Source organism: Octodon degus, unplaced genomic scaffold (assembly GCF_000260255.1).
Source record: "Octodon degus isolate 3935 unplaced genomic scaffold, OctDeg1.0 scaffold00045, whole genome shotgun sequence".
Classification (NCBI taxonomy): Eukaryota; Metazoa; Chordata; class Mammalia; order Rodentia; family Octodontidae; genus Octodon; species Octodon degus.
The window spans coordinates 10708433-10721616 of NW_004524621.1; the positions used below are offsets into that span (position 1 = coordinate 10708433).

At 47.5% G+C, this 13184-nt stretch overlaps 2 protein-coding genes across 8 annotated transcripts in view; one reads left to right on the forward strand and one right to left on the reverse strand.

Moving 5' to 3' along the window:
* Positions 1 to 4257, reverse strand: part of Tmem8b (transmembrane protein 8B) — a 22866-nt gene extending 18609 nt beyond the window's left edge. For 5 of the 7 annotated variants that reach the window (XM_023715974.1, XM_023715973.1, XM_004631857.3 and 2 more), the window contains exon 1: positions 3518 to 4227. In XM_023715974.1, coding sequence (XP_023571742.1) covers positions 3518 to 4043 — 526 coding nt within the window. In that variant the 5' untranslated portion in view covers positions 4044 to 4227. Of the gene's footprint in view, positions 1 to 3517 lie in introns of all 7 variants that reach the window. The other 2 variants (XM_004631858.2, XM_023715977.1) reach the window with 2 other exon arrangements.
* A 1462-nt stretch (positions 4258 to 5719) lies between these two features.
* On the forward strand, positions 5720 to 12454 carry Fam221b (family with sequence similarity 221 member B). The gene is made up of 7 exons (XM_023715978.1): positions 5720 to 5802; positions 6864 to 7368; positions 7807 to 7950; positions 11308 to 11418; positions 11589 to 11786; positions 11978 to 12097; positions 12238 to 12454. Exons 2-7 carry the CDS (start codon positions 6864 to 6866, stop codon positions 12417 to 12419), a joined length of 1260 nt encoding a protein of 419 aa, XP_023571746.1. The 5' UTR covers positions 5720 to 5802; the 3' UTR covers positions 12420 to 12454.
* Positions 12455 to 13184: the final 730 nt, after the last annotated feature.

Below are 13184 nucleotides of genomic sequence, written 5' to 3' on the forward strand. Positions count from 1 at the left end.
TCATGACCCTTTATATGATCTCCAGCTGCCCCCTCATTTAGGAACCACTGCTCTCTTCTTACCGAGTGTAACAAAACAGACCTGTGGAGGGAGGGAAGAAGGGAGGGAGGGGTGTGTGTGTGTGTGTGTGTGTGTGTGTGTGTTTGTCTGTGTCTGTGTGTACTGGCATGGACTCTTAAGCCACTGAACAGAACTCCACCTGTGGGGCTTAGGAGTCAGCATGGAACTCTGTAACTTGTTTATTTTCTGCCCCTTTCTGTTCCCCTGTGGTTAGAAGCAGTGAAAACCCTCAGAAGCTTCACAAGAGCTTTTTGTATACTGGTTCAACACAGGAGAAGGGAGGGGAAGGTGTGGGAAGGCTGCAAGGGGCCTACTTGGGTGGCAGAGGCGAGAACAGGAGCTATCAGGTCACCACAAGAGTGCCCAGGAAAAGTCATCAGAACCTCTAGGGTCAGGACGGGTATTGAGGGGCATCTCTGCACAGGGAAACCTGGTGAGACAGTCATTTGGAGCCCAGTGGAACCTCAAACCACTTGGGAATGTTGGGTACAGGCCAAAGTGGGAGATGGGAAGTAAGCAGCAAAGTTACACACTAGTCAGAAAACACATGGGCACCGAAATTGTCAGGGTGAGGGGGCCAGGGAGATGGCTCAGTAGAATAAGCGTTTGCCTGCCAAGAGTAAGGGCTTGAGTTCAATCCTTGGTTCTGCACAAAAAAAAAAAAAAAAAAAATCTGTCAGGGTGAGAGTAGCCCAGTTGCTCTTGCTAGCTCAGCAAAGAAGACAGGCCCTCGTTGGAGGGGAGTTTTCAGCCAAGCAGAAAACACCCACAGGGCTTACCTAGTCTGATGATCTCCCTCTCTGAAGATGGGAGACACAACCTCAAAAATTAGATGTCTGAAATAATGGAGACATCTGGAAAAGGATCACTGCTAGAGGAGGGAACACTGATTAAGGCATTCTAAACTGTGTATAAACTGAGGTGACTTCAAGTCATGCTCTAAGAGCTGCCCTAGGTAGGTGGAGGCCAATGGGCCTATACTGGCCTGTGCTTTTCTTCAAAGGCTGTGGCTGCACCCAAGTCTTTCTGATTCCATCCATATGATCAATCTCAACCGTCAGCAAAGAATTGCTAACCTGCACACTGAGCAGTGCTCAGGACCCGAGAGAGGCTCGGCACAGCACTTGGAGAACAGAGGAGATGCATCTATGATGGATGAAGGGCAATATGACCAGGTGATGGGGAAGACAGGCTCTCCAGGAGCCTTGGTTGTGACAAATGGGAAGCCAAAGGTGAAGAGTTGAGCAGCCCAGATACTATTGTTATAAGAAAGAAGAGTTCTGGAACACCCTCTGCTGGCCATAAAGAGTTGTTCCTCCTCAAAGCTGGGACCAGAGATGGGTCATCTATCAGTCATGGCTATTGTCAGGAGACATGTTGGTCAGTCCATCAGCACATATCCACACAGAGCTAGCATGAATAGCAGCTAATGACCAAAGCACTGATTGACAGTATTAAGGGCCATCCTGCCTACAGTCAGGCCTATATAGTGCTCTTTGCCAAACCCACTTCTGTATCTTTATAACTTTCAGGTCTGTATACTCTGTGATTATTGCCACCCTTTTCCCCTTACCAGCTTAGTGTTTCTGCTCAATGGATTCTTTTTTTTTTTTTTTTTTTTTTTCACGGAACCGGGGATTGAACTCAGGCCCTTGCGCTTGCCAGGGAAGCGCTTATTCCACTGAGCCATCTCCCTGGCCTCTTGTTCAACGGACTTTTGAAGAAACCACTACAGTGGTATGGGTGGAAACTACAAATTGGTCTAGTTAGTATGGATTCTTCCCACCAAAACTTAAAACTTGACTGGCTGCTGCCTCTGAGTGCCCAATTTGTCAGCAGCAGTAATCAACATTGAGCCTCCTCTCATTCTATGGCTTCTTCCCTTCAGGAGATTGACTAGCTATGGATGGATTGCTTCTATAAGCTGGGAGAGGCACCCGGTCCTGCCTCCAACATAGGAACTCTCCACTTCTGAGTAGAACACACAATCAGCAGGCAAAGCTGAAGAGAAATGTGCACGGACCACAAGTGCCCACCCCCTCACACACAACACTGGCACTCAGAGAACACATCAGCTCACATGTACCTACACAGCACACAAGCCTACATTTACCAACACACAAGTACATGCACACACTGCACAGGTCAGCATTCCAAATAGTTTCTCAGTTAACACACAGGCAAATAAGCACCCAGACATCTCTGTAGAGGCTGTGACCACTGGTGTGCATTGATCATAAGCCTGTACACTGAACAAGGCCCATTGAGCTCAAGGAAACCCTTTCCTGACCCCAGCTGCTCTATGAGCTCTTGCTGCCAAAGACTCAGCAGGGTTAGGGTTAGACTGCTGCCCAGCAGAGGTGGCTGGAGGCTGACATGAGGACCACAGTACAGTCACTGCATGGTGAAGCTATCAGTACAGCACACTCCCTGCCCTCTTCATTAGCCACTAAGGAGTTGGACCTTTCTCATTCCTACCCAAGTGACTTTCTGGGCTGGCTGGTGACATCTGGCAAATGAGAAACAGCTTGTAAATAAAGTCCCCTGTGGGTGACTGGAGAGAAAAGAAATTGCTTAGGGCCTTTCCCCACTTGGGTCTGGTTTTCTATTATGTATAATTAAAGTGGGGGTAGGGGACACTAGTATGGGAAAGGAGTTAGGAAATCATTTTTCTAGCCCCAGCACCGCCATTTTTATGTGGTATGACCTTAAACAAATTGCTCCCTCCGAGCCCAGGTGATGGCTCAGTAGAATAGGCGCTTGCCTGAAGTGCAAGGGCCTGGGTTCAATCCCAGGTTCCACAAAAAAAAAAAAAAAAAAAAAAAAACCACAAACTGCTCCCTCAGTGAGCCTCAATTTTGCATCTCTAAAACGGCCTTTGGGGTTCAACCCTGATCTAAAAGTATCAGGAATTATTCATAGGCAAATCAAGCTTGCTTGGAAAAAAGACTTATTACAAGAAAACTCATTATAATGACAACTATTCTACATCCATCGGTTTGCTACATGTTATCTTCAAACTATTTTCTTAACCCTGTTTGAATGCATTGCCCAATCTCTCAAAGGTTTATGCCATAACCTCCTAACCTAGACTAGAGGTTTGTGGTGTGGGCCCATATCTCCCCTAGCAAACTAAACCAACATAAGGAACAAAGTCCTCAAAACTTCCCAGAAAGCTTGAGTCAAGTGGGGTCAAGATGGACACCAGGAAACAAAATCAAAGCCCTGGTCCCAGGGTCTGTTGATCACCAGCCGAGCCTCAACTCACACACACACACACACACACACACACCCCTGAACCACTCTTGACGTTGCCAGTTCCTCTCTACTCCTTATTCTCCCCACCTCTTCTCCAGTGATCTAGTTCCGCAGGTCCCATCTCTTCTGAATCTTTTCAACCCACCCCTTCCTGCCAGAACCCCATCCTTATCTCAATCTTTCCTGCTTCTGCACTCACCAGCCCCAGGGCCAAGGACAGAGAACAGCAACAGCAGCAACAGGGCTGGCGGCAGCTGGAGCCCAGACCTGAGTCGAGGCTGGGAGAGGGGCAAAGTATGAGACAGACGGGGGGCCAGTGAGGAGGGCAAACACAGAGATGAGGGCAAAGGCTGAGATAATGGGCTGGGCTGGGCTGAGCACTGAGGTCTGAACAGGGGAAGGGAGTGTGGTGGAAGGAAGGACTGTGTTGGGGAATGGAGCCAGAGTCGGGGTTGAGCCAGGGGTTTAAGCAAAAGCTGGGAATCGGGTGGGGACAGAGGCTGGGCTGGAATTTGCGACAGAGGGTGGAATGGGGGCCGAGGCAAGGATGGGGACCAGGCCAGAGACCGGGACTGAAGAGGGGGTCTGGACTGGGACCTGGACTTGGGCATCCGCAAGGACCCAGGCCCGGGCTGGGACAGATTTGGGAAGCGGGGCGAGGGCGGGGCCGGAGGCCAAGGCTGGGATTGGGATAGGACGAGGGGCCGGGACAAGGGCTGGGCCATGGCCCGGGGCGGGGGCGGGGCCGAACAGGCCAGCGCGGGGCGCTCGCAGCGCTGACCCGCGACTCCGCTCCCCACCCCTGGGGGGTGACCTCTGGTGTCCTCGTGGGCCTAGGGCCTGGGTCCGGGACCTGGATAGGAGTTCAGGCCTGGGCGACTCCGGGCTGCGCCGAACCGGTGATAACCAGGCCCGCGGCGGCGGCCCCGAGCTGACGTCTATGACACCCCGCCCCTCTTGCAGTTCCATTGGTCCCTCTCAGTAAAGCCCGCCTTCTGCATTACTCCATTGGCCTCTAACTTCGTGCTGTGGGGCTTCAGAAACAGACTCCGCCCCAGCCCCAGAGACCTGAGATCTTGTCTTTCTCGCCCAAACAACAGAGTCCCAGGACCCCCAGGTTCTCTCAGCTCTCGCAGAGTTCGTACCACAGATCTATAAGAACCCTACAGAGACCCCTACAAACCTATATTCCTCATGGATGTAGCACAATATCCACACATTCCCTCCAAGGGACACGCTCAAACCCCCAATCGGGTCCAATGATGCTCCCCATCCCCACCCCTCGCCATGAAACCTTATCTACATAGGAAGTGACCAGACTCGTGTTGTCATGGCGACTACTAGGTGGTCCGGTTGCCCTGGTGACCGAACCTTCTCCTGACCCAGGTTCTAGAGGTTTCAGTCAAGCCCCTCCCTCATCTACATCGGCTCAGAAATCTTGTCCCTCCCTCTTACCACCCTTCCCCAGGTCAGCCAGAATCCTTTGTAAAAAAATCTACAAATGCCCAGGTCCCCAAAGAGTTTCAGGCAAGTTCTTTCAGTTCTCAGCACCTGCAACTCGCACCTGCAACTCGGCTCATCCACAACCAAGAGAGTTCCGTCCCTTGAACTAACACTTCAACCTATGGCAAGATCCTGACCTAAGGACTTCTAACAATCAAGCCAAAGTCCAGAGGTAGGTAGTTTCTCAGTGCCCACCCCCAACCTTCAATATGTCCCTTCTGTCCCTACCTGGCTACTTTTCATTCTTACCCTCCCCCCTCACACAGTTCTCTCCTTTCACTCCTCTCCTCACAGCCTCTGGCTCCCTACCTTCAGATACCCTTTTGTTTTTCCCCTAGCTGACTCTGGCCACCTTGTGCCCCATTATCCTACCCTTGACCCTAATTCCTTTACCAAACTTCCACTCAGGAAAGGTTCTAATGAGTTCAGGAAAGCTCTGATTAATTTAAGAGCTATGCCTAGTATCTCAGGAGCATGGGAAATATCAGGATAAAGAATAGTTAAGGCAAAAATTCTCTGATGATGCAAATGATGACAGATCTTTTAATACAAGGACCAAGAAATTTGGACTTACTAATTTAGGCTGAGCCAGTAATGTTTTTAAGCGAGGGAAGGCAGTGTTGGATTTGCATTTTGGAAAGATCTTGCTTGATCTAGTCAAGATGGAAGACTCTTCTGGACATCTTTACAGGATAAATTAGGCAGACTCCCTGCTCACAATATCCTACATTTACTTAAGCACATCAGCTCATTTGTGTTGTCATTGTTAGTTAAGTCTCTGTACCAAACTCCACTGAGTCCAATGCTTAGCACAATGCCTGAGAAAAAGTGTAAGATTAGACTCTTTGTAAATTTCTTTCAGTTTCCAGCACCTGCAACTTGCTCATCCACAACCAAGAGCATTTCCTCCCTCGAACTAACACTTCTCCAACCTATGGCAAGATCCTAACCTAAGGACTTCTAACAAGCCAAAGCCCAGAGGTACATAGTTTCTCAGTGCCCACCCCCAACCTTCAATGTGTCCCTTCTTTCCCTGCATGGCTACTTTTCATTCTTACCCTCCCTTTCACACAGTTCTCTCCTTTCAATTGTCTCCTCACAGCTCTGCCTCTCTACCTTCAGATACCATTTTTTTATTAATAAGAGAATAGATGAATAGATTAGTAATGATAAGGATGGAAATGGAAGCATAAAGTTATTATGCAACCTAGGCAGAAGATAACGAGACCCTGAACAAAATTGGAGGGAAAAAAGCAGAGGTCCATTATCCTACCAATGATCCTAGTTCCCTTACCAAACTTCCACTCTGGAAAGTCTCTGATGAGTTCAAGAAAGCTCTGATAAATTTAAGAAGTGATATATTTTTGGTACCTATTAGAAGATGGGCAACTATAGACAAGGAGAAGACTAATTCCCAGAATTCAGTTTTGATGCCTGTAGAACACCAGTTAGAAATGACCAGCAAGAAGTTAAAGCGCACGGATTAAAATCTGGAAATGTGGAAATAGAAGTCAGCAGTTTACCACTAGAAGTAGTTGAAGCTTTGAACAGGAATGGCAAAGGAGGGCATTTGTGGTCCCTAAACAACAACAACAACAAAAACAGACTACACACAGGGTCCTACTTTATGTATTCTCCCACTCAGGAGCCAATCCCAACTTCGGAATGTTATTTCCAAGTTCTGGGACTCCACAGCCTGACCTCCAGGTTGCCTAAGACCCTACTCTTGGACTGACCAAGTACCTGGATATGGGCTTCCTTCTGGGCATGGTTCTCTGCTACCATCTACTGATGGCATTCTGACTACTTCAGCCTTTCTCTAAGCTCCAGCTCCCTAACAAGTGAAGGCAACTTAACACATGAGGTCTGGACACTTGAGTGGGCCTCCTGGTATCATACTCTGAAACCCAGAACTCTTGTGTCTCAGGTGCGATAAAGCCTTATCCTAATTCCATAACCCCTTGGGAGCCCTGGGCTCTGCCTTAACTTGAAGATCTCTCCAATTCCAACCTAATAAAGCCTGTACCCTCTTCTACCACTAGATGGAAGCAGATAGGATCGCAGAAGAGGAAGATATCGCTACCACCATGGATGCAAAAGAACACCCTTCATCAAAAGACCCCTCTGCTGAAGACTTACAGGCTCTCCCTACCTCTGAAACCCCTTTGGAGCCCTCTGTCTCTGAGACTCCTTTAGAGCCCCTTGCTGCTGAAACCCCTTTACAGTCCCATACCTCTAAGCCTCCTTTGGTGTCATCGGTAACTGGTGCTTCTGTGTCGCCCTCTGATGCTTTGGGGGAAAACCTCCTCTCCGAGTCTCCCTCCAGGGAAGTCCAATGGGTGAAGAGGTCCTCTCAGGTCCCTGAATTTGAGCACCTTCCAGAGCACTCCCTTTCAGGCTCTTCAATCCATGTATACAGGGACACATCTTCAAAACAGAAGGAAGAGGCAGAAAAAGACAAGAACATAGTGGATACCAGTGACATGGCTCACACAGCCCAGCCTGGGTACCAGCAGCACAAGAAAAAGGGGAAGAAAGGAATTATCCGTAATTACCCTTGCCCTTTTCCCTGTACTTATTACTGTCATCGGCCTAGGATGAGGGATCTGGGTTATTCTTGTAAATGTCCATTTCTCTTAGGTCTTACTTTTTTTTTGTTTTGGAGATTTTGAGGGGTTGAGTTTTTTGTTTGTTTGGTTTTGTGTGTGTGTGTGTGTGTGTGTGTGTGTGTGTGTGTGTGTATGTGTTTGGTTTGGTTTTACTATTTATTTATTTATTTTGAGACAGGATCCTGCCAATGTAGTTCAGACTGGTCTTAAACTCACTGTGCAAACCAGGGTGGCTTTGAAGTCATGGCATTCCTCCTGCCTGAGCTTCCCATAGTGTGCTGGGATTACAGTTGTGTACCCCCACACCTGGCCCCTTTGTCTTAGTTTTAGAGCCCCTTCACATCCCTCCTTGTTTACTTAGCCCCTCCCTTCCTAGGTTACACAGGCCACCCAGTGGTCCCTGCTAAGCAGGCAGAACTGGTGGAGATGGCCAAGGCAATGCACAGAGAACAGTTTGGTGCTCAGATGAATCATCTTTTCCAATGGGAGAAGGATGCAGCCCTTAATGCCATCCAGACAGGTGAGCCCAGATGGCATTTCAGATAGGTGCCTGTAACAGGCCAGTGGACATCATCTAAACCGGTATATGTGGGAAACTGCCTGTTCAGTGAATAGTTGCTCCTTGTGGAAATGACTATGCCACCTGCCTAGAAGGGAAGCAAGGAGGCAGGCCCAAAAATATCAGTATGGGCTGACAAAAAAGAGATAATCATATAAAGCCCAGGTAGGGCCACTGACTGCATAAAATTTTGTTAAAAAGAGAAGACCTAGAGGCCAGTCCCCAGTCTAGGCCCCAGATAGCCTGCAGCAGACAGATCCTAAGGCGGAGGTGGCTGAGGATCCTGAAAAGTCTCCAGGAGTCTTCTTATCTGGATATAGGAAATGACCTTGGCTCCTTTGGTGGACGTCCACTAAAGGCTATCACCTGCATGCCAATCTGTGATCACTCGTGTACCCTAAAGTTTTAGGACTTCCCACTAAAGAGAAGAATTCTGTTTCCTAGGCCTATTGAGTCTTGAGTTTCAGCCCAGGTGCTCCTGTCAGTAGCATGCTGTATTTGTCTGTATTTCTGTTGTGCAGATGAGCTGTGTCAACAGTAGCAACTTGTATGTGAGCATGTCTGCCTGTGTTACTGAGCTTCACATCTACAGAGATACTAACCTCAGGAAGAAGGCCACCCTGGCCTGCTATAAGGATTCTAGGGGATCCAGACTGAATGATGTCACTATGTTTATTGTGGTCTTTGTGCTTCCTTTTCCCCTTATCATGAGAACAGAACTAAGTCAAAAGGATAACCAGGTGGTTCCATATCCTTTCCCTGTTCCCATTCAGGGAGTCTCTACCTTGGGCCAAGAACATCACAGAGACCTCATTTGTTTCTGTTTAATTCAGGCATTGAAATGGCTTTTTTGCTTATTTTAACACCTTCTATTATTCTTATTTTCTTGCAAATGTCAGATCTGTTGGCCCATGACTTCTCTTCTTGGACTCCTATCTACTCTTCAAGGGCAGGGCTGCTCTTCTTCTCTTCTCCCACCCCTCTCTTCCTTTTTCAATTTGCAGGTCTTTATTTTCCTGGCTAAAATAGGAAGCTCATACAAAATTTAAATATCATTTAATCTGAACAAAGATATTTGAAGTCCCCTTCTAAAATTAGAGAACCCTGAATCTTTGGATAGTCAGTACCCCATAACAGTACATGCTGTGTAAAGAAATGTCAAATGTAAGCTTTTTAAAAAAATTATTTCAACAAACATTTAATGTGTGCTGGTTTTGAGCAAATTGTAGAAGTAGTGGGACTGGCTGGTAAGATTTTAAAGACAAAATCACTCAAGTTATTTGCACTCAAATGAGTAAAAGAATAATCACAACTCACTTCAGTAATTCTTATACCCAAAGTGCTACAGGAGCAAAGAAAAGGGACATTGATTCTTGGGTGCTAGAGAAATAAGCCTTAGAAGGAAAGCCTGTTCAGCTCATATCTGTACAATGTAAGAAAAGGTGGTCAACTCTAGAGAAGAGTAAGGTGAGATATGACTAGATAGGATATCTTAGGACACTGTAGCAATCAATGCATGATGCCTGGTGCATGAAGAAATTGAGAGTAGCCAGCTCAGCTCTGGAAGGGAAGAGCTGTGGAAGCACATCTGTGCCAAGCTAAAGAGTTGGGATTATATCCTAATGGCAACTGAGACTTGCTAAAAGATTTTAAATAGGACAGAAACATGAGCAGATTTGCGTTTTTGGAAGAGCACTCTGGCAACAGAACAGACTGGAGAAAGCCAAGGTTGGAGACAGCAAAGTTACAGCAAGAGGCCTTGGTATATTAGTTAAGAAGTAGGTATGAAGAGCAAAGTGGACAGATTCACAAAATGCTGACAAGGCCAAATTTACTACTGGATTGTTGGATGTGTGTAATAACGGAAAATGTGTGTACTGGCACCTAAGTTTTTGGCTTAAATAGCTGGTTAGATGGTGATGCCTAAAATAGGGTAGATGCTAGATAAATGTGTGTTGGATGAAGAGAAGGCCAAAGATGAGGACTGGGTTTGGAAAGAAAGCTGGATATAACACATAGAAGTGCTCATGGAACATGTTCCTGAAAAAGGCTGAATGGGCCTGAAGCTCCAGAGAGGGGTCTGGACAAAGACATCCTTCCTGTAAAGACACCTATGTGGCGTGTGGAGACACCTAGTCATAGAGAGATACTATCATACAAGTGTGACCATGGAGTCACGTGACTGGACTACACTGCTGTGAGAGTGGTGGCCCAGATAGTGTCTTCCCCTGCTAGTCTTTGTCCACTCAGAACAAAAAGGAGCTTGGAGTCAGGGCAGAGAATGGAATCAACAGCCAGATGCCAATTTTTCTTCTTGAAAAGCACTGAATAAAATAATAGACTAGAATCCTAGGTCTAGTCTTCCTTTTTAAACTCTTCATCTAAACACTGGGCACTGAGTCCTGTAACAGTGCTTGGACTTGATCTGTGGGCATAGACTTTTATACATGAACATAATAAACTCTTGTTCCCCTCTGTACCTCACTTTGTGTCTTGCTGTTCTAGACAGAGTTCAGAATTCCTCTCATGGAATCCTGGCTCCCACCCACCCCCATTGTGACTCTGCCTATACCTGGTGCTCTCAACCAAACCTCCCTGGTATACTAAGGCACTGGTCCTACAGGCTATCAGTGTCACAACCAAAGCAGCCAAGCCAAAAGTCACATCTGAATAGGCTTTAGATCCTGAAAAACTATGGGTAAGACAAGAATACCTGTCCTGAAGCACAGAACTGCGAACTGTGATCCTGCCTGTAGTCAAAATTCTTTCTCCTCCTATGGGACATCAGATTTATGCCTGCCTGGAATGTTGGGTCTCTCTTCTCCCCTGAAGGAATTTGCTCCTCTGAACATCTATTTTGTGCCAAGTCCTGTGCTGGGATTAGAGATATTGGATGAACACATCAGTGTTTCCCCGAGGAGCTCATAGAATAATGGGAATACAAGTGAACAGTCACTGAGTGTGAGGAGCCACAGTAGGAACTATAGAAGGCAAGAGGAGGGGCGTAGCAAACAGGAGAAATCAGGGGCAATTTTTTTGGAAGAGGTGAATCCTAGTTGAGATTTCAAATGACACATAAGAGTCCTGTGATTACATGATGGTGTGGCTCATAGGATAGAAGAGAACTGAAAACAATTAGGGGATGGTAAAAAAGCCTTGAAGAAAAAAATCTAAGGGGTAGAGGTGAGGGCAGTTGGGCAGAAATAAATGTTCATGGGGGTAGTGGTGAGTCCCATCCCACCCCAAGGGATGGGTTAGAATACTGGGGACCCTTAGAATTTCTCATTTTCTGCTATATATTCAATCTTTTGCACTTAGGTCTCTATATTGGCTGGCGTTGTCCACATTACCTATGGGACTGTTACCGGATTGGGGATGAGTCTAAGTGCTTCTGTGGACACTTGCTGAAACAACACCAGATCATCTCAGGTACAGGAGAGGCTTCTCCAGAGTGGAGCCACAGAAGTACTCTGTTGAGTCCTGGGATGTATGGGGCTGGAAGGTTGCCTGAGTGCAAGTTGTATTGGTAGGGTGGGATGAGAAAGTCCAAATGTTAGGAGGTTCTGGTCAAACCTTACCACCCATCTCCGTTCCCATAGATATATCTGTGCCCTGCAATGTGAGCCAGTGCCACTGCATCATATTCTGCTTCATTCCCTCACGCCCAGAGGAAGTGGGTGAGTTCTGGCTCAGGAGACGAGCCACCTTCAACCCCAAGGCCTGGAGGGCCCAGTGTCGCTGCAAACACAGCCATGAAGACCACGCAGCCAATGGAGCCCATCCCTGCAGGCATCATGGTAACGCCTAGTACAAGGAGAGCATTGGGGTGGAAAGAAGAGAAAAGCAGAGTGTGGACGGGGGCAAGGGACAGTGAGGGCTGAGAGGAGAGACACCTGGGTATGTGGCAGGTAAGGAAGAGACAAGAATGTATCAGTCTATAGGGGTACCCCAATTCCCTATATTCTTCTCAGTTGCCCCTTTGTCCCAGGCTGCTCCTGCAATGGTTTTGAGTCTAATTTCCTCTGCGCGGCCTGTGACAAGCGCTGGGAGGAACATGAGACTTACTTTGAGACCAAGGAGACCAGAAGACGAGGAAGGAGGCCTTATGGTGAGACAGCACCCTGGGACAGGGCTACCCAGCATCTACAGACAGAAAGACACTCCCGCCCTCAGCTCTACCCTCCAGCACCCCTGCACTCCCTCATTCCATCCTACACATCCATTTCCCACACTGATTTCCACCCCCAGGAGCAGACTATGTGCCTTTTGCTGAGATGCCTGACCTCCAAGAAGCCATCACCAACAACCTTAACTTTGAGGCCCGCCAGGCGCAAGGGCTTTCTCATCATTCCAGTTCCCAGCCAAGTCCCCCTGCACTTCCTGGCCCATCTGGCCTCCAGTCTGGCCCCAAATTTGACCCGAATACCTGACCCATTCACTTCTGTTCTTTCTTCCTGCAACGATATATGCTGTCAACAGCTGGCACAGGCCTTTCTGAGCCCAGCCACATCAGCAATAAAGTGAAAGTCACTAGAATCTAACCTGGCTTTGTATGTGGCAGGAAAAGCCATAACCTAACCCATCTCCAAGACCTTAGAGTCAGCAGCACTTACTGGGGCCAAGAGATAGCACCAGCATCTGTCTCCATCACACCCACATTTAAACGGCTAGCTCTCACTTGAGAACTGAAGTGGCTTCAAGAAAGTCAAGAAGGGAGGGAATTGCAAGGATAGAATGAGAAATGATTTTGGTATGGCTGGGGCTTCTATAAGATCAAGATTGAGACGTACCCGTTGGATTTTGCAACTAGAAATTCTTTGGAGACCTCAGAGAGTACAGTTTCACATTGGTACAGTGGAGGCAGAAGCCAAACAGCAGTGAGTTGGAGTCTCTTCAAGAAGCGTAGGTGTATCACCAGGAATGGTGACTTATACCTGTAATTCCAGCACTCAGGAAACTGAGACAGGAGGATCAGTGGGAGTTCATGGCCAGCTTGGGTTTAAAAGAAGGAGAAGAGAAGCTGCAGCAGCAGCTTAGGTGAAAGGTACAGAAATATCAGAAAATATGTAGAGAGAGACTAGGCATGGTGGCACACACCTGTAATCCCAGCGCTTGGGAGACTAAAAACAGGAGAATCACTGAGTCCAATCTACATGGTGAGACCCTGTAGACCCTGCAGACCCTATACTAAATAC

What these genes read in the sequence shown, in the direction of transcription:
- Fam221b (XM_023715978.1), top strand. Translation starts at nt 6,864, where the DNA reads ATGGAAGCAGATAGGATCGCAGAAGAGGAAGATATCGCTACCACCATG. An exon ending in ACAACACCAGATCATCTCAG is followed by an intron (nt 11,419 to 11,588) that starts GTACAGGAGAGG and finishes CCGTTCCCATAG; the next exon opens with ATATATCTGTGCCCTGCAAT. An exon ending in ACGAGGAAGGAGGCCTTATG is followed by an intron (nt 12,098 to 12,237) that starts GTGAGACAGCAC and finishes TTCCACCCCCAG; the next exon opens with GAGCAGACTATGTGCCTTTT.